The sequence below is a fragment of the Notolepis coatsorum genome (assembly GCF_963971535.1).
Source record: "Notolepis coatsorum genome assembly, chromosome: 7".
Lineage (NCBI taxonomy): Eukaryota > Metazoa > Chordata > Actinopteri > Aulopiformes > Paralepididae > Notolepis > Notolepis coatsorum.
In genome coordinates this window covers 115,252,423-115,279,425 of record NC_140171.1, presented here as the reverse complement: position 1 = coordinate 115,279,425, position 27,003 = coordinate 115,252,423, and the positions used below count along the sequence as shown (strand labels likewise).

The window sequence follows — 27,003 nt, the reverse complement described above, 5'->3', positions numbered from 1 at the left end:
GATTCCCGCGGGTCCCACGGGATGCGAGTCAATTTCACTTTGAATCCCGTGATTGGGCAGGACTGGGAGTAAAAGTCAACGGGAGCAGACGGGAGTGGGAACTATGACAACAAAATCAACGGGATTTGGACGGGAGTGATACATAATGTAAATGTTTGGTGGTTTTATATTTAACTAAGGCAGACATCAGGGCTGTACAGCGTGCTATGAAAAAATCGGTCTGTGCGATGAATGAATTTACTGCACTAGCACCCGTGCGATAGGCATTCGGTTCATATCGATACTCTTATTTTGAAAATCCTGTGGCAAGTCTCATTTCTGCCCAAGCGCAGCTCCAGCCATAATATCTATGGCTCCGGCAGCTAACAACGTTCAGTTCATATCGATACTCTTATTTTGAAAAAGTCTCATTTCCTCCCAAGCGCAGCTCCGGCAGCCCAACAACAACAGCGTGCTATGTTATGTTAGAGTGCGCATTTTGCGACCAGGAAATAAGTCTAAGTTTAAAGCTCAATATATCAAAACGTGACCCTTTACAGTGAGCAGGCGGTATATTTGTATTAAAAACAATAGATTGTTTTTCATTTAATGTCTGGAAGAGCTAAATACATTTTATTCAAATTATATTTTCGTTACCTTTTTTGAGTTGATCTAAATGTTACTGATTGTGTTAAATGGGCTTATGATATCATCTCATATCGATTGCAGGCACCTGCATCGTATTGTATCGTATCGTGGCAGACTTTGTGATATCGGCAAATATCGTATCATTGTCCAAAGAATCGATATCGTATCGTATCGTGATGAAACTGGTGATTCCCACCCCTAGTAGAGTCCATACATCCAACACCAAATCCCATAATTCCTTACACGTAACGTGTCTGGCTGTGTGACATCAACTTGTCAGCATGAAAATGACAGCCAAACATGGCACTGCAACTAAATAACACAAATACAATAGGCACATTTGTGACTGTTACAAATATAACACGTTTTATACTTGTGCTACAAGATTTTGTGTGCTAGGGCGGCTAAGTGGCGCAGTGGGCAAGGCGCTCGCCACTAATGCAGGAGATGCTGGGTTCGAGCCCAGCTCTCGGCATTGCTACCAGCTTGGCTGGTCGTTCATACTAATACAATTGGCAGTATTAGGGGGTGGGAAGCTGGTGGGTGGGGATCGGACGTTGTGGACAGCGACTCCTACAGGTCGGTTGGTGCGCCTGCGCAGCAGAATCAGGAAGCAACGAGGGCGGCGTGTCCCTCCCACGCAGACCCTCGCCGCTGAGAGATCGCGCTGTGCAGGTGAAAAGATGCGACAGCTGCCTCCTCGTGTACCGGAGGGGACACGTGATGCAAGGCTTGGTCCACATTGCAGCCGACCTGTGGGAGGCATGGCCTAACAGCGTTCGAGACAGGGGAGGGTAGAATTGGACAATACGAAATCGGGATGGGAGAAAAATAGAAAATGGGAGAAAAAAGTAGATACAAAAATAAAATATGTATGCTAAAAAACTATCAACCTCTGTAGCACTCTGTAGTACTGAATATTTTATACTGAGGAAGAAAAACGGAGCAGGATTGGTAAATGGGAGTGGGATTCTATAAAAGTTTGGCACAGGATTGGGATCAGTCCTCTGGGAGTGGGAGGGAGTGGGATTTTTTCTAAACTCTCACTTGGGATTGGGATGGGATGGGATTATTTCTGTGGGAGTGGGAAGGAGCGGGAGTCAAAATCCACTCACATGTCAGCCTCTAGTCTGGAGCACTGTTTGAAGCTTTTTTTTCAGTTGTTCATAAAAGCAGGACCTGCAACATATTCTATGTTTGATTCAAATCAACAAAACATTTTAGTTTTTATTTATGGTGATATAAAATGGAATAATTGACCAACAGTTGTGATTGGAGGATCAAGAGAAAAGGGCGGGGCTTGAGATAACATTTTAAGAATTGCACATGTACAGTGAACATGTTTTGTATACTAATTACAGGCTCCCCCTCCCCCAAAATTGCATAGTGCACTATTAACATTCTGCTGCATTTTAGCTATGAAAACTTGTTCTAATGAAAATACACATGTTATATTGTGTAGAACTATGTGAGTTTGGGAATTTTCCACCCTCCCCTCGTAACCTACAGTAGAATGTTAACTTCAGATACCTCCTATTCCCTCTCTGAAATGGGCCCAACACTAAGGCATTGTTCAGACTACAGGCAGGTGTGATTTGTTTCTCAAATCAGTCTGTCCCCACTGTTATTAGGGTCATATGGAATTTTTGTGTCCAGACATCACCAACCTATCTGCATGGATTGCTGTGGTAACAACGTGGTGGTAGCAGTGGTGATAGTGGTAGCGGTGGTGATGGTGGTAGCGGTGGTGATAGTGGTAGCGGTGGTGATAGTGGTAGCGGTGGTGATAGTGGTAGCGGTGGTGGTGATAGTGGTAGCGGTGGTGATAGTGGTAGCAGTGGTAGCAGTAGTGGTGGTGATGGTGATAGTGGTAGCAGTGGTGATAGTGGTAGCAGTGGTGGTAGTGGTAGCAGTAGTGGTGGTGATGGTGATAGTGGTAGCAGTGGTGATAGTGGTAGCAGTGGTGATGGTGATAGTGGTAGCAGTGGTGATAGTGGTAGTAGTGGTGATAGTGGTGATAGTGGTAGCAGTGGTGATGGTGATAGTGGTAGCAGTGGTGATGGTGATAGTGGTAGCAGTGGTGATGGTGATAGTGGTAGCAGTGGTGATAGTGGTAGCAGTGGTGATGGTGATAGTGGTAGTAGTGGTGATAGTGGTAGCAGTGGTGATGGTGGTGATAGTGGTAGCAGTGGTGGTAGTGGTAATAGTGGTAGCAGTGGTGATGGTGGTAGCAGTGGTGATAGTGGTGGTAGTGGTAATAGTGGTAGCAGTGGTGATGGTGGTAGCAGTGGTGATGGTGGTGATAGTGGTAATAGTGGTAGCAGTGGTGATGGTGGTAGCAGTGGTGATGGTGGTGATAGTGGTAGCAGTGGTGGTAGTGGTAATAGTGGTAGCAGTGGTGATGGTGGTAGCAGTGGTGGTGATAGTGGTAGCAGTGGTGGTGGTGGTAGCAGTGGTGGTAGTGGTGATAGTGGTAGCAGTGGTGGTAGTGGTAATAGTGGTAGCAGTGGTGACACAAGCAGTAGAATGGAAGGAGATGGGAAAGTCTGCTGATGATGGAAAATGTGAAGTGGGCATGAGCAGTAGGAGGATGAGGCTGACAAAGAGATGGATTTACAGAGATAGATGGAGATAGAGAGTTAGATGATGACAATAAGTGCCTTTGAGAGAGAGGAAAAAAGAAAAGCATGTCTTTACTTAACTTCCTGTACAATGGTGTGATGGAATGCCAGAGTAGGCGTTCGCTCTCAAGCTCACAAACTTGTCTTTTCACAAAAGCATCTGTGCCTCACACACTGCTCTGGGACTTTTTGGCAAACGCAGTTCTTCCTGTGCTGCAGTTGGTCAAGGTTCTGCCTCGAGGCTTCTGTCAGATGTCACAGAGCCAGTATAGCAAGTACGGTTGGGACGGCACCACAGTGTTAGTTCTGACTGCTGCTCACTCCGGTAACATATGGAGAGGTGCTAAACGTCTCCCATTGGCTCTTCTCTTGCTCACTTTCTCTCATATATACACACACACACACTATCTTATTATTTTCCTCCCTCTGGTTTATTCCTTTGTCTCTCTCTCTCTCTCTCTCTCTCTCTCTCTCTCTCTCTCTCTCTCCTTCTCCCTCTCCCTCTCCCTCTCCCTCATGTCACACTGCGTTAACTCCTGCTAGCATCTGCAGGCACAGTTCCAGGGTCAGTGTTTGCAACTCCCTATTGTCGCCTTGACTGCAAGGATACAAAATGCAAAACTGATCCTTCATCTGCATCATCCGCGTCCTGTCGGTTCCTTCTGCCGTCATCCGCCAGAGGGGAAAAGCATGTCTCCGGTGTCGTCTACTGGGATGCACAAGTTAGACAGTGGAGGCCGTAAGCTGTGCTTCCCCAATGCTGTGTTGTGCTAATCATTCATCTGACTCCCTGAAACTAGAGCCTTCTGAAGGCCCCCCCCCCTGTATGGCCAGCGTGTGAGAGATATCCACGTGTTTCACAGCTGCTGTGTTGGGGCACTAAGGCTGTCCACGAACCCTGTTCGGAGTTCGCCAGGGTTTTTCGAACGATTGTTCGAACGTTCATTTTTTTATTAATTCATTTTATCATTATAGATCCTACGGGGGCGGCATTGCATAGTCTATCGGTGAAAAAAAATTTTTTTACAGTGGTGGCTGTTCATGTAAACATGTAAACAAAGCACTCAGAAGAAAATAAAGGGAAAAGACGACCTGTATCGGGGTCCGATAGCAGTCAGACATAATATCATATAACGCAGACTCACTTTTTGCCGCTGGCCCGGTAGAACATCGCTGTATGAATTGGAATAGCCGTCGCATGTCTCCCAGAAGCTTTCTGGTCTGGCAGGCTTGAACTTTCCATAAATGTGTATCCAATCCATAAATCCATTTAGTTAGATCGAGTACTGACTGTCTGAATGTATCTGTGATTATTATAGATTTTCGACAACAACCATTAGTATTAGCAGCAGTCATTTGAATTTCCTGGTTGTCTCGCCCGGACGTGATGTCACACGAAAGCCGGGCGCACTCAGCCAATAGACTATTCTATTCTAAACAGTTATATTAGTGTGAACGTAATATACATTTTATCCAGTGCATATTTGGATAGTATTGTAATATTGTGATATCCCATCGATATATATAGCTGTTTTTTTATATATACATTTCAACATTTGATTGCTGCATTCATTTTGCTACGTGCATTTTTCAATTGGCTGCGTTCGTGCGTTGCGCACTGGCTTGGCGATGTTTCAATTGCCTCAGAAGAGAGAGCCTTTCCTTTATCCTCCGCTAATTTAAAGTGTTTCCACACAGGTGACTTCTTCCCACTTCTCGCAGTTACAGCTGCCATGATTGAATAATTGAGCTGAGCGGTGACGGGCGCCTCCTCACCTCGACTCGCCTGTTTTGTTTTTTAAACTTTTTTTTATTCTTTTTTTTTTGTAACATTCGAACTAGGGATGTCCGATATTATCGGCCTACCGATATTGGCATAAAAATGTGATATCGGACAATATCGGTATCGGTTTAAAAAAAAATAAAAAATTACATTTATTTAACCTTTATTTACCCAGGCAAGCAAGTAAGAACAAATTATTGTTTTATTTATTGTCAAAGTATGCATAATGTTGTGTTAATTACACAACAAGAGATATGTAATGTTAATTACCTGAAATTATTCCGTTTTTTGGGGGGGGAAACCCTGCATATATCGGTATCGGAAATTAAGAGTTGCACAATATCGGTATATCGGTATCTGTAAAAAAGCCAATATCGAGCATCCCTAGCTCGAACCCATTAACACTTCCGGTGCCGTTCACATAGACTACGTTTCTGTCGCCCAATCGTTGAGTGCCGGAAACGTAGATCTACGTTATTCTCACTGTATTTATTTTAATCGCTATTGCCATTCATAATTCAGCGGGGCACCTTGTGCATACTGTTCTGAGTGTGTCTGAGCTGGCAGACGGTCTTATACCGCCCTCTAACGCCTTTGGCCATTATTGCACCCCGTTAGAAACGGGTTAGTTTCTTTTCTCTACCGAGCTGCGGCGTGGGGGCGGGTCCTAAACACTCCGGCAAAACACACACTTGTAGGGATGGTTTGGACTACTGACCCCGCCCGCCCGTTGAAGTGCAATGCCCAACAATGTCGGAGACAGGATCGCTGTGGATAACTGGAATGGCGATCAGATAATTGGATTCTTTTTTTTGCATTACATCAGATACCAGGTAAGGACACTATATATGAAAGCGTTGATCTGATATTTATTTCTACCGCGATTGAAGCTATCTGTGTTTTATGTGTGTGGCTGTCTGCCGTTGGGTTGCAGGAGGGGGGGGGGGCACACCGGTCTAAACCACATTGCATGCTTGCACGAGGAAGGATAATAATGATGATCTAGTGTTGATTTCAGGAATATCCGATAATCAGGCGAAAAATTTCCATGTTTATTGAATTACACAAAAATGCTGTTTTCGCGTTTTTTCCCTGGAATTACTCGGAAGCAACCAAACTATATTCATATTCAAAACGGTATAAAACGGAAATGTACGGATGAAAAAAGAATCCGTTTTTTGCACGTTGACTGGAAGCAACTCACTGAGACTCGACAGCGTTATTAGACCCATAGCTATACTATAAAATATAGGTTTAGCTCTACAAAGTACAACTACGTTTACATGGGGTTAATGGACGGCAAGGCCAGGTCACTTCCCGGAAGGGCCGTGGCACTCAATGTGTTAATTAAAATCCGAACGCCAGCGTAACGCACGAACGTTCGGGCTCAGCCTTATGGGGCACCTGTGTGCGTTACAGAGTGGGGGGCCTACAGGTGTGATGCCTGCATGTGTTACTGGGAGGAGTCCTACAGGTGTGATGCCTGGATGTGTTAGAGGGAGGTATCCTACAGGTGTGATGCCTGGATGTGTTAGAGGGAGGAGTCCTACAGGTGTGATGCCTGGATGTGTTAGAGGGAGGAGTCCTATAGGTGTGATGCCTGGATGTGTTAGAGGGAGGAGTCCTATAGGTGTGATGCCTGGATGTGTTAGAGGGAGGAGTCCTACAGGTGTGACTCCTGGATGTGTTAGAGGGAGGAGTCCTACAGGTGTGATGCCTGGATGTGTTAGAGGGAGGAGTCCTACAGGTGTGACTCCTGGATGTGTTAGAGGGAGGAGTCCTACAGGTGTGATGCCTGGGTGTGTTAGAGGGAGGAGTCCTACAGGTGTGATGCCTGGATGTGTTAGAGGGAGGCAGGGTTCGCACAAGGTCCTTGAAGTGCTTAAAGAGCTTTATTTTTTACAAAAACACTTTTACAATTTGCTCAAGCCTAGTAACAGACACAGTATTTCTGACACTGGGAATACATTCCCTGAGATCCATAGATGTCCCTAGAATCAGATACCAAGAACATGCAAATGGGCATATTAAAAAAGTCTGTAAATGTGTATTCTACATATGGAATGAATGAGATTAAAAAATAAAAATAAAAATGAATTTAGTGAATTTTCATAACGCGATAATTTGCTGTGTAATTAATTAATCTAATTAACGCGATAAACTGACAGCCCTAGTTTTAATCGAATCTCATGAGTCGCTGTCTTGCGCGCTCCAACTGCTTTTCCTCCTTTCTTTGCATCTGATGCTCTAGCTTGCTCTAGCTGGCAAACAGGCCAAGAAGATGCTTAAAAAAACAGCATTTAAAAGTGAATTGTATACTTTGAGTGATATCCTTGAAAATAAAAAATAGTGCTTGGAAAAGTACTTAAAAGTCCTTGAATTTCATTTAGCAATTTCTTTGGGAACCCTGGGGAGGTGTCCTACAGGTGTGATGCCTGGGTGTGTTTAGATGGAAGGGCCAAGCAGCTATAGGTGTATTTATTATTCATCTCTGTGGGGAAACTCCTAGCGAGGGATTGTTCAGTATCTGCTGTCGCCTAGTGTTTTCTCTCTTGAAGCAGACATTATTATCCTGTCTGAATGAATGAATGAATGAAAACTTTATTTAACAGATTGCAGAATGGGTACAATACAGTACGGCTCAATACATACAATTGTTAAGGGGATGCAGACCTGAGAAAGACGTTTGTCTTGTTTCCATCAGGGTCCCCCATTTTCAATTCATATAGACATTTATGACATACACAACATACATGACATTTATGGCATAGGGACATATAGGTATTTAGTACTGATACATTTGTGACATAACGGTATTCAAATATACAGTACTGTTACCCCTAGATCCTGACAGCGTATATACATATGATGGGGAGGGGACTGTACATTAGGAGGGGGTGGGTGGGTGGGAGGGAAATATACATACGGCGGGGAGGGAATATATACATGCGGTGGTGAGGAGACTGTCTATTAGGAGGTGGTGGGGGTTTTGGGCATTTACGGTGGCCAGTTTCGAATTGCAGCCTCCCGTAGGTGCTCTTTAAGAGCGGTTTTGAATGTGGGCAGGGATTCACATTCCTTTACAGCTTTGGGTAGGGCGTTCCACATTGTTGTGGCATAATTGCGAAACGTGTTTAGTCCCTTGTTTGAGCCGAATCTGGGTTTAACATGATTTGTTGAGCTTCCTCTGGTGTAGTGGTTGTGGTATTCACTGACCTTTGGGAAGTATTTTGACATGTACATGGGCACCCCGGTCGTATAGTGTATCTTGTAGACCAGGCCCATTGCAAGTTGCTGTACTCTGTCGTCTACTCTAAGCCATCCTAGGTTGGCAAAGTGGGCAGGGGTGAGGTGGGTTCTGGGGTTCAGGTCAAGTAGTAGTCTGACCAGTTTGTCTGCCGAATGTTTACATCCCTCGCTTGTTTGTAGTTTATGTGGACGTAAATACATTGTGTGTGTGTTCTATATAACTTGTGTGTGTGTGTGTGTGTGTGTGTGTGTGTGTGTGTGTGTGTGTGTGTGTGTGTGTGTGATGTATATAACTGTTGTGTGTGTCATCTATATTATGTACTGTATGTGTGTCTGTATAACTGTTGTGGTGTGTGTAATCTATATTGTGTGTGTGTGTACAGTATGTATAACTGCTGTGTGTGTCATCTATATATCATGTAGGTTATGCTGTAGGTGTATATACTTTTGTGGTGCGTGTTATCTACAGTAGATAAATAGTGTGTGTATGGTGTTATCTACATAATGTGTGGTGTTATCTACAACGCACAGTGTTATCTACATAATGTGTGGTGTTACCTACATAACGCATGGTGTTATCTACATAACGTGTGGTGTTATCTACATCTGTGGTGTTGCAGGTGCAGGCATGGTGGTGGACTGGGAACAGGAGACGGGTCTCCTCATGACGTCGGGAGACGTCAGGGTCATCAGGATCTGGGACACAGAGAGGGAGATGAAAGTCCAGGTACTTTATACACTCTCATATATTTACCGTATTTAGCCCCGCCCAATTTAGCCATTTTAGTCTATTTCCGGTTGCTAAACTTCGTGACAAAGATGCTAGTGTAGATATTCCCGAACCTGAATAAATAATACATATATATGGACAAAACTGCTTAGCTACCTCATTCTCCTTGTAACAAATATAATAAATAATACATCTATATGGACAGAACTGCTTAGCTAGCTCATTCTCCTTGTAACAAATATAATAAATAATACATCTACATGGACAAAATTGCTTAGCTAGCTCATTCTCCTCAAGAGTCAAGTCAAGAGTTTTATTTGTCACAGCATACAAGGCATACAGAGAAATGCGGGAGAGTTTTATTAAACTCCTTGTAACAAAGATAATAAATAATACATCTATATGGACAAAACTGCTTAGCTAGCTCATTCTTCTTGTAACAAAGATAATGAATAATACATCTACATGGACAAAACTGCTTAGCTAGCTCATTCTCCTTGTAACAAAGATAATAAATAATACATATACTGTATATACAAGATACATACATATACAAGTACATACATATATGTATATATATATATATATATATATATATATATATATATATATATATATATATATATATATAATACAAGATACATACATATATATACAAGATACATACATTCATACATACAAGATACATACATACATATACTACATATATATATATATACAAGATACATACATATATACTGTATATACAAGATACATACATGATACACATATATACAAGATACATACATATACAAGTACATATATATACATATATACAAGATACATACATATACAAGATACATACATATATACTGTATATACAAGATACATACATATATACAAGTACATACATACACATATATACAAGATACATACATATACAAGATACATACATATATACTGTATATACAAGATACATACATATACAAGTACATATATACACATATATACAAGATACATACATATACAAGATACACCTGGCGCCATAACCAGGTACTGAAGTGCTTGGCTGCCGAACTTGAGAACAAGAGAGTAACCACCAACGCTATGCCTCTAAATGCCCAAACTACCTTCCCACGGAAAACAACCTTCATCCGGGAAGGGGAGAAACGGCGGACCAAGCCGTCACCTCCGAACTCAGGCCCACTGAACGCAGCCCGGGATTGGGAAATGCGGGTAGACCTCAGCCAGAGGCTTACCTTCCCATCTGAAATTGCAGCGACCAACCTGCGCCCAGACCTGGTCCTCTGGTCCAAATCTTGCCGGCGTGTCTTCATCGTTGAGCTGACGGTCCCATGGGAGGAAGCCATCGATGAGGCATTTTAACGGAAGAGGCTGCGATATGCCAACTTAGCAGCTGAAGCAGAGGGGCGGGGCTGGAACGTGAAGGTGTGGCCGGTGGAGGTGGGCTGCAGAGGCTTTGTAGCCAGTTCCACCACAAGGCTCCTGAAGGAAGTAGGGATCAGAGGACAGGCCCAACGAAAGGCAATCAAAGAACTTGCCACTGCAGCAGAACGGAGCAGTCACTGGTTGTGGCTGAAACATAGAGACGCATCATGGGCTGCTAAATGAACACGTGGTGCCACTGTGCGACACACACCCAGGCCTGATCAGCCTGTGGTGGGCCAACCTCGGCAGAGGGTGTATTGTGATAAATGGCCGAAACACCCAATGAGGTCGGGGAACACAACTGAAGATGTGTCGTACTGGTGATCATCACGTGATCATTGCCAAATTCCACCCCACTCCAACCTCATTCAATTGTTGTGCTGAATATTTAGGGATCTTTAACAACTAGTCCTATTAAGAATCCTGTATATACAAGATACATACATATACAAGTACATACATACACATATATACAAGATACATACATATACAAGATACATACATATATACTGTATATACAAGATACATACATATACAAGTACATATATACTGTATATACAAGATACATACACATCTTGCAGTTGGAGAGGAAAGAACCCTACAAGAAACCACATACTCAGTCTTTCCACATGTCTAATGATCCTTAGTATGTTAATCACTGTCCTGATGCATTGGGAGCTATATGAGAATAAATGGCTCTGTCTCGCCTCTGGCTGTGTATCGGCACCAGGTCCCACTCGCCACAAGCCATCGGTCAACAGCAGACATGTTTCATTAGCTTCTTGGATAGTTGAACATTTAATTAGTTGAATGTTTAATGTGCAGAGTAACAACGGTGCTCCCTAGACTTGTGCTGTACACGTCTTTAACAATGTGATCTGTGTGTGTGTTTGTCCACCAGGACATCCCGACAGGAGCAGACAGCTGTGTGACCAGTCTGTCGTGTGACTCCCAGCGTTCTCTCATCGTCGCCGGTCTGGGAGACGGCTCTGTGCGCGTCTACGACAGGAGAATGAGCCCTAACGAATGGTAGGTTGGGTGTACGCACGCACGCACACACACACACACACACACACACACACACACACACACACACACACACACACGCACTCTCTCTCTCTCATCTCTGTCTCTCTTGCTCTCTGCCTCTCTTGCTCTCTGCCTCTCTCCCACTCCTCTCTAGTCTCTCCCTCCATCCAGGTCTTTCTCTCTCTCTCTTCTCTCCTCTCGCTCTCTCTCTCTCTCTCCTCTCTGTCTCACTCTCTTCCAGGTATCTCTCTCTTGCTCTCTCTCTCACTCTCACTCTCACTCTCTCTCTCTCTCTCTCTCTCTCTCTCTCTCTCTCTCTCTCTCTCTCACTCACTCACTCACTCACTCACTCACTCGCTCGCTCACACACTCGCACACTAATCCCACAGCCATCCTATAACCACTCTGCTCAAGTGAGTGTCCTATTTGCATGGAAAAGGTTAAATGAATAACAAATCTAATCCTGACCGGTTAATTTCCCCTAATTGCCCTGACAGTGTTTTAGGAGCACTGCAGGGTTTCAGCATCAGTCCATTCCTACTGCATGAACTCCATATTCAAGTGTTTATATTTTATTATATATATTATAGTCAATCAAATCCTTTATTTAACCAGATAAGCATCATTGAGATTAAAATCTCTTTTTCAAGAGCGACCTGGCCAAGCAAGGCAGCAGAAGGTTTCAACATAAAAAAGAACATCACAATAAAATACAGATAAAACATTCACAGCCAGATCCAATTTCAGGCAAGTTATCAAACACAGTTGCACTGTCCGAGGGAACTGAGTTTGTAGTTTTTTTTTTTTTTGATCCACTTTTTTCTCCCATTTTTCCATATTTTCTCCCATCCCAATTTCGTATCATCCAATTCAACCCTCCCCTGTCACGAACGCTGTTTCTTGCCTCCCACAAGCCGGCTGCAATGTGGACTAAGTCATACATAGCACAAGTCCCCTCCGGTACTTGAGGTAACAGCAGTCGCATCTTTTCACCTGCGCAGCTCGATCTCTCAGTGTCGAGGAGTAACGCGTGGGAGGCTCACGCTGCCCCCGACACTTCCTGATTCTACTGCGCAGGCGCACCAACCGACTTGTAGGAGTCGCTTGTTCACAACGTTCGATCCCCACCCTTCAGTTTTCCCTCCTTGTAATACGGCCAATGTGTATTACTGCGGACGACCAGCCAAACTGAAAAACAATGTGGAGAGCTGGATTCGAACACGCGAATCCTAGCGTCTCCACACTGGTGGCGAGTGCCTTGCCCACTACACCACCTAGCCGCCCTCTGAGTTTGTAGGTTTTTAAGATGGCTTTAAATTCTCAGAGGGTGACCAGTCCTGGCAAATGTAGGTCCTCCTGTAGCTTGTTCCAGGATAAAGGAGCAGCATATTTAAAATCCCTTTTTCCCTTTTTTTTATAGAATCCTGCAAGGTTCTCCTCTCTTCCGATGTGCCCTCTGGTGTGCTCAGTTTCCCCCACTGGCTAAACATTATTTTAAGTCACCCCAAAAGGATAAAACCATACAATTAAGCCACGAAAGAGTCTCATAAATCTTTTAACCAAGGCTAATTTAAGACTTCCCCTCAGGGCAGAGAGTCGGGAGCAAATTACATCTTCACCCGACTCTGGTGCTCTCTCCATAACTCTCGAGTCCAGAGTGGACTAGACAGCCACTCACTGGTCACATCTTATGTTCCTCTTTGTGAGACAATCAGTGGAGATGCTCTCCACCAGCTGAGCCTGTGCTGAGGGTTGAGTGTGTTGTCAGTCTCTCTGTGTGTTCTGTGTTCTCTCACTGTGCTGAGGGTTGAGTGTGTTGTCAGTCTCTCTGTGTTCTCACTGTGCTGAGGGTTGAGTGTGTTGTCAGTCTCTCTGTGTTCTCACTGTGCTGAGGGTTGAGTGTGTTGTCAGTCTCTCTGTGTTCTGTGTTCTCTCACTGTGCTGAGGGTTGAGTGTGTTGTCAGTCTCTCTGTGTTCTCACTGTGCTGAGGGTTGAGTGTGTTGTCAGTCTCTGTGTTCTCACTGTGCTGAGGGTTGAGTGTGTTGTCAGTCTCTCTGTGTTCTCACTGTCCTGAGGGTTGAGTGTGTTGTCAGTCTCTCTGTGTTCTCACTGTCCTGAGGGTTGAGTGTGTTGTCAGTCTCTCTGTGTTCTCACTGTGCTGAGGGTTGAGTGTGTTGTCAGTCTCTCTGTGTTCTCACTGTGCTGAGGGTTGAGTGTGTTGTCAGTCTCTCTGTGTTCTCACTGTGCTGAGGGTTGAGTGTGTTGTCAGTCTCTGTGTTCTCTCACTGTGCTGAGGGTTGAGTGTGTTGTCAGTCTCTCTGTGTTCTCACTGTGCTGAGGGTTGAGTGTGTTGTCAGTCTCTCTGTGTTCTCACTGTGCTGAGGGTTGAGTGTGTTGTCAGTCTCTCTGTGTTCTCACTGTGCTGGGGGTTGAGTGTGTTGTCAGTCTCTCTGTGTTCTCTCACTGTGCTGAGGGTTGAGTGTGTTGTCAGTCTCTCTGTGTTCTCACTGTCCTGAGGGTTGAGTGTGTTGTCAGTCTCTCTGTGTTCTCACTGTGCTGAGGGTTGAGTGTGTTGTCAGTCTCTCTGTGTTCTCACTGTGCTGAGGGTTGAGTGTGTTGTCAGTCTCTCTGTGTTCTCTCACTGTGCTGAGGGTTGAGTGTGTTGTCAGTCTCTGTGTTCTGTGTTCTCACTGTGCTGAGGGTTGAGTGTGTTGTCAGTCTCTCTGTGTTCTCACTGTCCTGAGGGTTGAGTGTGTTGTCAGTCTCTCTGTGTTCTCTCACTGTGCTGAGGGTTGAGTGTGTTGTCAGTCTCTCTGTGTTCTGTGTTCTCTCACTGTGCTGAGGGTTGAGTGTGTTGTCAGTCTCTCTGTGTTCTCACTGTGCTGGGGGTTGAGTGTGTTGTCAGTCTCTCTGTGTTCTCTCACTGTGCTGAGGGTTGAGTGTGTTGTCAGTCTCTCTGTGTTCTGTGTTCTCTCACTGTGCTGAGGGTTGAGTGTGTTGTCAGTCTCTCTGTGTTCTCTCACTGTGCTGAGGGTTGAGTGTGTTGTCAGTCTCTCTGTGTTCTGTGTTCTCTCACTGTGCTGAGGGTTGAGTGTGTTGTCAGTCTGTGTGTTCTCTCACTGTGCTGAGGGTTGAGTGTGTTGTCAGTCTCTGTGTTCTGTGTTCTCTCACTGTGCTGAGGGTTGAGTGTGTTGTCAGTCTCTCTGTGTTCTGTGTTCTCTCACTGTGCTGAGGGTTGAGTGTGGTGTCAGTCTCTCTGTTGATGAATCACTCAGACGGCACGGTGGAAGAGACGGATAGTATGTGTTTCTGTAGTCTCCTGCAAGTCTCCTGGGATCTTATTGGATTTTATTCATTGTTATTATTATTATTTTAAGTATAATTGTGGCCTATATTTGTGTCACTGTTCAGTCTGTCAACGAGCGCACTCTTCTTCTGATGATAAAAGGTGGTAAAACCAAAGAACATTAGTAGAATGCAAACATAAAATCAAGAAGTATTCATAGTATAGTATGTAGAAGACCACAGAGTTTTCATAGTAGGATAATAGTATGTAGAAAACCACAGCGTTTTCATAGTAGGATAATAGTATGTAGAAAACCACAGAGTATTCATAGTAGGATAATAGTATGTAGAAATCCAAGGAGCATTGACAACAGGATGTAGACATGATGCATTGAGTTTCTGCTCCTTCTGCTTTCACATCATCTGAGCATCAGTATGACTGGCACACTATATCCACATGTCCACAGTACCACCTGGTGGTTGCACACCTCCATTACATTTTACTGCACATGCATATCAAGTCAAGTGTTCCTTTTTTATTGGGGAAAGTGTCATAGCAGCGTCAGACAGTAGTAATAGTGATGATGGTCCAAACCGTAGTAACACTCTGCACCAGAGTCCATGCAGTATTTATTATTAGTCAGATAGTCCTAACAGTTCTCAAGTTCACCAGCCGTTAGCTCTCCAGCAATTGGCAGCAGTCCGTGCCCACGGTTGTGGAGCACGGACACACACGTGCACACACACACATGCACACACACAATTGTAAACCAAAACGCTGCTTAAAATGTTCATAGCAGTGATGATTTGTTATTTGTATTATGTTTGCTCACAAGTTGTATTTTCCCAGTTATACATGAGTTTATCTTCCCCCATAGCAGAACTTTGGACGGAGATGTTTCCTAAGGGTACTTCCTCCTCAGGCACTGAGGAAGGCCTGTGTGCCAAAGCATTCGTGCTGTACATGTTTTAATCTGCATTGAGGGGGGGTGAAAGGAAAATCTCGGATCAAAGTAAACCCGAAGCTCGTCTTTTTTCATCTTCTTAACTACTACGCTCCACTGGCCTAACGCATCAAAGTCGTTTTTCAACCATAAAAATTCAGTGAGGTTCATCTCCCCCATTGGTATGGGTCCAGTCGTCATTGCTTTCTTGGAGAGTTGAATGTTTAATGTGCAGAGTAACAACAGTGCTCCCTAGACTGCTACTTTACAAGTCTTTAACAATGGGATCTGTGTGTGCGTTTGTCCACCAGGACGTCCCGACAGGAGCAGACTGCTGTGTGACCAGTCTGTCGCGTGACTCCCAGCATTCTCTTACCATCGCTCCGCTTGGCCTAACGCCCCAAAGTCATCTTTGAAGCATAAAAACTAGAGTTAAAACTATGGAGGGAAACTAAAAACGCCCTCCATTGGTTTGGATCCAGTTGTCATTCCTCATATCTCAGCGGTATTCAAACGTTTTCATGTCAAGGACCCCGCAATCGAAACAAATTATAGCACAAACCCCCCCCCCCAATTATGATGTGGGAGGGAATTTTGCTTTTAGATATGGTGTGTTTTGGTACATAACTCCCTTCCTGTCTATACAGTAGTTTGGAAAGGGTGAACCCTATGTCAGAATGTGATGACTGCAGGCTCTATTTTTGTACCGGTGCAAAAGGCCGGTCCAAACGCTGACGCAGGTGTATTTGCAACTTGGTTGGGGCGCAAGGTGATTGCTTTACAGGATCTTTCACCAGGAGGAATCCCACCCACGAGTCTGTCTGGTCTTCAAGCTACGTCTTAAGTGACACAGGTTTTGGTCATGGAGGTATTTGTTTTGGTCAGAGGAATACACTGGAGAAAGCACAAGGTTTGAGAGGTCTGAGAGAATGAGCTGTCATTCTTTCCATGTTTCTCACTTGTTCCCATGCCACACCCACTGTCTGGTCTCTGTGTCAGATATCATTCTCTCGCTTTGTCCAAGTTTCAAGTTTGTTTATTATTTGTCACAACAAAATACAGAATACTTTATGATGAAATGCTTGTTTCTGTATGAGTCCCTGAGAGTGTGCTACATACAGTAAAAATTATTTATAAAATAAAAGTAATTAAGAAGTAAGTAAAAAATTAAGTAAAGGAATGTTCAGTCAATATACATATATACAATATACAATACAGAGTAAAATGAGTAACAGTGAGGTACAATGCAGAAATGAGATGAGGTACAAAACTTAGGGTAGGGTGCAAATGAGGTATGAATGTAGTGCAAATCTCTTATCTCTCTAATAATAGATAAATATAAAGTGTCTAAAGTGAGTGGTAAGGTGAGTGTTTGTTTAAAGTGAGTGTGTACATGTGGATGATGTGTGTGCAGTGAGTGTAGATGATCGGTACATATTGTCATTGAGCATCCTGATGGCCTGGGGATAGAAGCTCTACTTATCCACTTGTTATTCTCCTTCCATATTCTCATTGGGCCTCATGCATGAAGCGATATAAGAACAGATTTTGTTCTTCACTAGCATTTCCTCTTACTTTGTTCTTACCTGGGATTCAGCAAAGTTTTCTTATTGTTGCTTTTTTCTCAGGCAAGAACAAATTATAAGAGTGGTCGAGAGCACTCTTACCGAAATAAGAAATTCTTACCCAGATGAGAAACATTTAAAAAAGCCTACCATTCGTAATAATAATAATACATAAGATTTATATAGCGCTTTTCCTAATTCTCAAAGACACTTTACAAAACAAACAATATAATACAATAAAGTTTTAGTAGATAAAATATAAAAAATATATATAAAATGGTGAGAGGAAGGAGTTCATGGGTTGAAAGCAAACCATTGGTCAATTGCCCCCAAATACAGTGCCCCCAAATACAACTTTATAAACCCATGCAGAACTTTTCAATAATAATTATTATTATTATAACTTATTGCGTGCGTTCTGCTTCTGAAATGGATTATATATTGCTGTTAGAACAGTTAGATGCTGGCTGCCCAGGCCGTACGCATATAACGCATATTTACAACCTCTCCTCTCCTCTCTTCTCTTCTCTGTATAGATGAAGATGTAGCAGTACTGTCTATCTGTATGTCATGTATGTTATGATGAATTGAATGAAAATGGGGGACCCTGATGTAAACAAGACGAAAGTCTTTCTCTGGTCTGCATCCCCTTAACAATTGTGTGTATTGACCTGTACTGTATTGTACCAATTCTGCAATCTGTTAATAAAATGTTCAATCAATCAATCAAAACTCTGCTCCACAGCTAAAGTTCTGAGCGAACTCTTGAGTTTTAGCCACGGACATTTCAGAGAGAGATGACATCTCTCCACGGACATTTCAGAGAGAGATGACATATCTCTGAAAGGAGAGAGCATATGGATCAGCGGCATATATATATCAGTATACTGCGCGCCGCAATTGGTTCTTGATATTGACAGCCTACTTTTCACCGATTTATTTCGCACTATACAGTACGTATACGTATAAGTATAAGTCTTTATTTGTCATCAGATTAACACACACACACATGCGATGAGCGACACACAGGAACACACACACACATGCACTGAGTCGCAAGTCGTGAGACGTGTGTGTGTGTGTCATTTTGAGATCGCAAAGCGCTTCCTGTTGAATATATCAGACGGGGATCAGATGGCGAAACTCGGCTGTTTTACACCCGCCTCATTGCCTTATAAGGAGATGCTGGGCGTGTCTGTATGCAAATGAATTTAGCGCGAACGCGCTTTTGAGTTTAAGAGAGTGGGATTCATCATGCAAATATCCTGGGTACGCACAGATTTCGACGTTAAGAACGGCTTGATGAATGTGGCGGTGGCTTTTCTTATTGTTCTCTTAACAGACAGGTAAGCAAGAATATAAGAAAAATAATAAGAGAGTATTGTTGAATGAGGCCCATTGTGAATATTCAGAATATGAAACTCTTATCGCCAAATTCGGGTGATAAATACAGCTTTGAAGTTTGTAAAAAAAAGAAAAAGAAGAAAAAAGCATTACAATCATAATAACAAGCTAGCGGAGAACAAACCTAACTTGTCAACCGCACTCTGGTAATGGGTTGTAAAGTAGGCTACTTTATCTCCCAGATCTCCACCCATTCTTCCTTTAAAATGTCCCTAAAATCATGAATGAATGGCAACTAATAACAGGGCCACTCTATTAACCAGTGTTGGGCAAGTTACTTTTAAAAAGTAACTAGTTACAGTTACTAGTTACTTCTTCCAAAAAGTTACTAAATTACTTACTCAGTTACAAATTATAAAAGTAACTAGTTACTTCAGAAAGTAACTATTGCGTTACTTTCAATATAATTTTTTTTACATAAACAACATACACAAATCTAAACTATTTTAATGTTGCTGTGGGACAAAGTGAGACTAGCCTCCAATCAAATGCCATGTATGTAGATATTATAATTACTATGTTTATGTAGTGGATCATACAAATACAATAGATGTTTTGGAACTTTTGATATGTATTGCCCCTCAACAGGCCACAACTGGGCAACATTAAATTATGCTTGTTAAGCACTATACCAAAAATAAATAACAAATATATACTGATTGATTGAAAATTTTAATGAACAGATTGCAGAATGGGTACAGCAGTACGGCTCAATACACACAATTGTTAAGGGGATGCAGATCAGAAAAAGACTTTCGTCTTGTTTACATCAGGGTCCCCCATTTTCAATTCATGACATTTATGACATACACAACATACAGATATAAGAATCTAATCGAATCATTCTAAACCAGGGGTCTCAAACTCAATTTACCTGGGGGCCGCTGGAGGTAGAGTCTGGGTGAGGCTGGGCCGCATCAAATATTCCACAAAAAAAGGGTTTAAAGTATTCCAAAAAAAAGTACAACTGATCCAATCTTCTCACAAACAAACTCACTAAAACCTCACACCAGCAACTGAGCATTCTCAGTGGTGTCAGTGGACTCATCCACAGCTATGGAAATGCATGTGCATTTTTTTAACAATAATTCTGCTTGCAGCTTGATAGTTTCAAGTTTCTTTAATAGTTGTCATACAGAAGTACAGAATACTTTCATACAAAATGCTTCTTACTGTTACGCTCCAGAGACTGTGCTAGACAAGATAGTATCAAATAACATAGTATAGCATGTAATTTAGAAGAAGAAAATGAGGTCACAGTGTTCGGTATAGACATATGTACAATGTTCTGAGTTACCATATAATATACAATACTATGCAGTGTACTAATGTACAGTACTATATAGTGCAAAGCATAAATGGGATGAGGTACAATTTAGGTACAATTTACAGTAAGGTGTACGAGTTGTAGTGCAATCCTTCATCAATAAATATAAAGTGTGGGGAGTGGGTGCTACAGTGTGTTTGTTTAAAGTGGGTGTGTGCTATAAAGTGTGTGGAGTGGGTGCTACAGTTTGTCTGTTTAAAGTGAGTGTGTGCGTGTGGATGTGTGTGCTATGTGCGTTTGGTGGTTGTTGTTGTGTAGTGTTCATTGTTCGTTTAGCAGTCTGATGGCCTGGGGATAGAAGCTTCTTCTGAGTCTTTCTGTGCTCGCCTTGAGACTCCGGTATCGCTTGCCTGACCGCAGCAGTTCAAAGAGGCAGTTGTTCGGGTGACTGGAGTCTTTAATGATTCTCTTAGCCTTGCCCTTGCAACGCTTGTTGTAAATGTTCTGGAGGGTGGGGAGCCCCCCTCCAATTGTGTGTTCGGCTGAACGTGTCACTCTTTGTAGTCTGCTTCGGTCTTGTGCAGTGCTATTCCCAAACCAGGAGGTGATGTTGCCAGTCAAGATGCTCTCTATTGTACATGAGTAGAAGTTCTTAAGGATCTTCTGACTGACTTGGAACTTCCTTAGGCGCCTGAGGAAGTAGAGGCGTTGTCGTGCCTTCTTCACAACACTGTCAATGTGTGTGGTCCATGTCAAGTCCTCGGATATGTAGTCTCCGAGGTACTTAAAGCTGTTGACTCTCTCAACCGGTGCCCCGTCGATGCTGAGGGGGCTGTAGTCCTTGACCCCCGACCTCCTGAAGTCCACAATCATCTCCTTTGTTTTGCTGACGTTCAGGGAGAGGCTGTTATCCTGGCACCATCCCGCCAGGACCTTGACCTCTTCCAGGTAGGCCCTCTCGTCGTTGGCAGAGATCAGGCCCACCACCACTGTGTCGTCAGCAAATTTGATGATTGTATTGCTACTCCGCTGAGCCACACAGTCGTGTGTGTACAGGGAGTAGAGGAGGGGACTCAGAACACAGCCCTGGGGGGCCCCTATGTTGAGGGTGATGGATGAGGAGGTGCAGTTGCCTGCTCTCACCACCTGGGGTCTGCCAGTCAGGAAGTCCAAGACCCACTGGCAGAGGTCATAGTTCAAGCCCAGGTCCCTGAGCTTGGCTATGAGTATGGAGGGGACTATGGTATTGAATGCCGAGCTGTAGTCGATGAATAGCATTCTCACATAGTTCCCCTGCCTCTTGTCCAGGTGTGATGCTGCTGTGTGCAGCACATGGGCTATGGCGTCCTCCGTGGACCTGTTGGGGCGGTATGCAAATTGCAGGGGGTCCATGTTGATGGGGAGGGAGGAGCAGATGTAGCCCTTTACTAGCTTCTCAAAGCACTTCATGGCTATGGAGGTGAGAGCTACAGGGCGGTAGTCGTTGAGGCAAGCAGGCTTGGATTTTTTGGGTACAGGGATAATAGTGGACTTCTTCAGGCAGGTGGGGATGACAGCCTGTTCTAAGGACAGGTTAAATATGTCAGTGAATACCGGGGCTAGTTGGTCGGCACAGACTTTTAGGACGCGGCCGGGGATGCCGTCCGGACCTGCTGCCTTCCTGATATTCACTTTTTTAAAGGTCCGCCTCACCTCATGCTCTGTTACCCTGAACACTGAGTCTCCATCAGCAGCAGACCCCCCCCCCCCCCCCCCCCCCCCCCCATGATTTGATGATATGATTTCATTCCATTTATTTTTGTCGTTCTTAGCACTGAATTCTGAGGAAAGGCAAATAACTGTGTTTTGTTTCATAGTGGCTTCAAATTGCCACTCTTCACAAGAGCTACCGTTTCTTGGTGCTGGGAGGATGCACGCATATTTTTTAGTCCATGCACCATTGAATTGCAGCGATTTTCACTGTCGACTTTTCTTTTACTTTCTTTGTACATGCCACATTTTTCTACTAACTGCCTGCTGGCGAAACTAGGCTACTAGCTACATTTATCTCACGAGGATACAACTGGGAATGAGGTTACTAGCTACAGTACCTGCAGATTAGACTACCTGTCGATGCACTGTCAACTCGCTCTGACTCGGCCCCGCTGAAAGACAACATGCATTCCGTGAAGACCCGCCCTACTCTGCTCTGATTCGCAGACTGTGGGTGGGGGGGAGACACGCTGACGGGACGCTGAATGTGATTGGGACCAGAGTAGACAGACACAGACAGTGGAGCATGAGTGGAGGAATTTGCGCACTAAACAAGGAAGAACATATTGCCCCTCAGCGCAGATATCTGTCTGATGAAAGAAACAGGTTCATTCATAGTTTTGCGCCGCATTTATTTGCAGTAACGGTAACGGCGTTATTGATATTGGAAGAGTAATCCGTTTGGATTACTCGTTACTGAAAAAACGAATGCCGTTAGTAACGTCGTTACTTATAGCGCCGTTATTCCATCACTGCTAATAACACAGCAGCGTCATCGAACATAGGCTGAACAGTTTTCATAATTTTCTTCTCATTCAGACAAGACAGCTTAATTCACAGCTTTTCAAGGCAGATTTTCTTCGTTCAGTTTTTGTGGTCCCTCACTAGTTCACATCAAGCTGTGATTATTGATGTTAGACCGTGCATTCATCCCCCTTTGAAGTAAATCTGTCAGCTGAATGGAACCTCAGAATCAGTTAACCCTTTCACTACCACACTACCAAAGGGTTAACCCTTTCACAACCACACTACATAAGGTTAACCCTTTCACTACCACACTACAGACGGTTAACCCCAACTCCACCTGCTAATAATGTATTCATCCTACTCCAACCCTGCGCTACGCTGCTTCACGGATGCAGTTTGCATCTTTGGTACAGCCACGTGTACCAGTAGTCTGAACTTCACAAAGATAGAGTTAGAGCCCTTCATGTAAATTAAATAATGTGAAAACAAAGTGAAAAAAAAGGTGAAAACATGTTTTGCCGTGGAGCTCCCTGGAAGCCCCGCCCACAAACCCCTCTGACTGCCTCTGTGTTGTGTGTGTTTGCAGTCGGGTGATGACATACAGGGAGCATGAGCCTGGGTGGTCAAAGCCCACCTACAGAAGGAGCCAGACGGACAAATTATCAGTGTCAGGTACTCTCTCTCTCCTCTCTCCTCTCTTCGCTCTCTCTCGCTCTCTCTCTCTCCTCTCTCTCTCTCTCTCTCTCTCTCTCTCTCCTCTCTCTCTCTCTCTGTCTCTCTCTCTTCTTTCCCTCTATTCTCTCTTACCCCCCCTCTCTCTCTGTCTTTCCTCTCTCACCCCCCCTCTCTCTTTCTCTCCCCCTCTCTCTGTCTCTCCCCCCTCTCTCTGTCTCTTTATCTCCCCCTCTCTCTGTCTCTTTCTCTCTCACCCCCTCTCTCACTGTCCTTTATCGCCCCCCTTCTCTCCGTCTCTTTCTCTCTGTCTCTTTCTCTCTCTTTCTCTCTCACCTTCCCCCCTCTCTCTGTCTCTGCATCTCTCTCTCTCCCCTCTCTGTCTTCTCCTTCCCCTCTCTTTCTCTTCCCCCTCTCCCCCCCCCTCTCTGTCTCTTTCTCTCTCCCTCTCTTCTCTCTCTCCCCCTCCTTTCTCTCTTTCCTCTCTCTCTCTTTCTCTATCTTCTCTCTCTCTCTCTCTCTCTCTCTCATCTCTCTCTCTCTCTCTCTCTCTCTCTCTCTCTCTCTCTCTCTCTTTCTCTCTCTCTTTCTCTCTTTCTCTCTTTCTCTCTTTCTCTCTCTCTCTCTCTCTCTCTCTCTCTCTCTCTCTCTCTCTCTCTCTCTCTCTCTCTCTCTCTCCCCCTCCACTCAGGAGAGATAACAGTCTGACTCTGGTGCCTCTGTCCACAGTGTAAACGGGGATGTGCGTTTCTTTGAGCCGCGGTTGCCTGACTCTGTGAACACGCTGCAGACGGTGAAGGGTTAACAGCACTGGACATCCACCCCCAGGCCAACCTGTTTGCGTGGTGAGCGTCTCCTCACACGAGCACAGAGACAATATCCAAGATGACAAACATGTTCTTCAGTTTAATTTAAATGACAAAAACAATTGTGTGATTGTTTCTCTGTGAATGCTTACTTTGGACACCACCAAAGCGTTGTACTAGTTAGTTATTTGAAAGTAAAAAAAGATATTTAATATTATTTGAATGTTAAAAAGGGGCTACAAATAACACACAAGTTCAGTGTAAGAGTCAAACAGTTAGCTTTATTTTAACTTTTTAAAAGCGCTACAAATAGGGCGGCTGGGTGGCGCAGCGAACATTGCGCTCAGTCACCAATGCAAGAGACACCGGGTTCTACTCCGGCTGTCGGCGTTGCCTCCGGCTTGGGCCGGCCGTCATACTAACTCAATTGGCAGAGTTAGCGGGTGGAAGTCGATGGGTGGTAATCTGGCCGTTGTGGACAGCGACTCCTACAGGTCGGTTGGGGGATGCCTGCACAGCAGAGACAGGAAATGGCGGGGGTAGTGTGAGCCTCCCACACGTTACACCTCGCCAATGAGAGTCCGCGCTGGCAGGTGAAAAGATGCGACAGGCTGCCTCCTTGTGTATCGGAGGGGACATGTGATGCAAGGCTTCTATCCTCCCTACAACCGGCCAGTGGGGGGCATATGCGAGCAACGTTAAAGACAGGGGAGGGGAGAATTGGCACAGCGGGTAATTGGGATGGGAGAGAAAAATAGAAAAAAGAGGAAAAAAAGTGGATCAATAAAATAAAAAATAAAAAAGCGCTACAAATAAGTTCAGTGTAAGAGTCGAACAGTTAGCTTTATTTGAACGTTAAAAAGGGCTACAAATAACACAAGTTCAGTGTAAGAGTCAAACAGTTAGCTTTATTTGAACGTTAACACTTTGAATGCCAGCCACGATATAACACGTGTTAACAGCCCGCCCCCTGAATACCCAGCACGACAATTCGCCGTGATTTTTTTATTTATTAGCGATCTGAATTCATATTTCATCAACCGAGTCTACCGTTGGGAAACCAGCCTCATCAGGAGCTCAGATGTGAAAAAAGCGCCCCCTATCGTCTCCCAGATGGTAATGCACCCTTTTGGAATGGACTCGATGAAAATGGATGAGAAAAAAAAACTCTGGATTCCACATTTTACTTCTCACGCATGTAACCGGAGATGATCCCAGTCATTGTGGAGCCTCAGAACAGCGTGTAATATGTCTTTACAGTATCTAGCGTTGGATCAATAAAAGGATCGATTTTTGGAATGGCGATCAGGAATTGGAATAATCTTTTTGGATACCATCTGATCTCAGGTAAGGAATCTATTTTACCAGTCTTAGGATAATCAGACCTGTTTTCACGGAGATATAAGCTTTTCCCCCTATGTTTGATATGGCTGTTTGGCTGTGCGAGCGATCAGGAAATATATCAGAGCAGATATCAGATCGCCTATATAGCGTACATACGTACACATATACTATCGATAATCTAGCATTTATTTGAAAACTATTCATAAATAGGCCGAAAAATTTGAGTTTTTTGTGTATTCTAGAATATTCCGTTTATTATGGAATATTTTTATTTTCCTTGAAAACGAGGGCTTTTCAAGATGCTATAAAACAGAAATGAACTGATAAAAAAACAATCCGCTTCGACAATGTTGACTGGAAAATGAGTCATTGATAAGCGACGGGCAGATTAGACACATAGCCATAATTTAAAACATAGATTAGGCGATATTAACGCTAAACATTGAAGTGGATGCTGGGCATTCAAGCACTAAATCGTGCACCCCCTGCTGGGCACTGAAAGTGTTAAAAAGCGCTTACAAATAACACAAGTTCAGTGTGAGAGTCAAACAGTTGGCTTTATTTGTGTAAGAGAAATTGTGTACGCCATTTTTACCTTCCCTTTTTTTTCCTTCATTGTGTGGTTTTCTCTCTCCTGCCCTCTAGTGGATCTATGAACCAGTTCATAGCTGTGTACAACGCTAACGGGGAGGTGATCAGCAACATCAAGTACTACGACGGCTTCATGGGCCAGAGGATTGGAGCCATCAGCTGTCTGGCCTTCCATCCTTACTGGGTAGGCCACTGCTGACTGATCCTGTACACCAGCGCTTCTCAACAGTGAGGCCGGGGCCCAAGAGGGGGCCTTAACTCATTGGGCGCCAAAAACGAGTATACTTGTGTTCCGTCGCCAATGCTTGAGCGCCAAAAACGGATATATATATTTTTCCTTTGATCCCTGTTCTAAACACTCGCTCGGAGCTCCCTGTGTCTCCCTGGCACAGCTGCCTACATTGGAATTGCTATGGCGATCGAATCCCGCCAGGTGGCAGTATCGCCTACCTTTTGAACTGGGCATATCAGTTGTCTTCCAGTACTGAGTTACCTCTGGCTGCTTCCGCCTCGGAGTGGATCAGGACATAGCAATCGGTCGGGAGATTTGACGATTTTGTGAAGACACATATGTATATGGTATATACCAGGGGTCAGCAACTTTTTTAACATGGAGTGCCTGTTTGAAATATAGTTGTAACTAGTGTGCCTCAACAATATTCCATGCATCGTAATTTTTTTTTCTCATAATCAGGTCTTTTTAATGATAATTTTTACATTATTACATCATTATTGTTATTGTTATTATTAACAATATTATTATGATGGTTGTATCAACCCTAAATCTGAGTTGGGGGGGGGGGGGGGGGGGGGGGGGGGGGGGGGGGGGGGGGGGGGGGGGGGGGGGGGGGGGAATGCAATGCAGACAAACAGCTGCATACAGTGCGACCATTTCACTCACATTTGCCCATTCATTTTTGCCACACATCACACACCATTGGTGTGTGTACTGTACGTGTGCTGTCATAGCTCCACCTACAGGCCTAATGGAGAACACCAGGAGAACACCAGGATGTGAATGGAGGGTGAATGTGAGGTATATCGTGTAAATAAGTTTTGATTGATTGCAAGACTACACTGTAAAAAAAAAATAAAAATAAGTTACCAGAACTTAAAAATATTGAGTTCAGTTACTGTGCATTAAGGTTTTCAGTTTTC

General features: G+C 43.9%; 1 protein-coding gene across 1 annotated transcript in view; it reads left to right on the top strand.

Annotated features, from left to right (window-relative positions):
- Window positions 1–27,003, top strand: part of rptor (regulatory associated protein of MTOR, complex 1) — a 606,910-nt gene that overhangs the window by 569,558 nt on the left and 10,349 nt on the right. Inside the window, 7 exon segments of the mRNA XM_084318354.1 lie at window positions 8,901–9,007; window positions 11,340–11,467; window positions 23,019–23,041; window positions 23,044–23,104; window positions 23,834–23,904; window positions 23,907–23,949; window positions 25,900–26,029. Coding sequence (XP_084174480.1) covers window positions 8,901–9,007; window positions 11,340–11,467; window positions 23,019–23,041; window positions 23,044–23,104; window positions 23,834–23,904; window positions 23,907–23,949; window positions 25,900–26,029 — 563 coding nt within the window.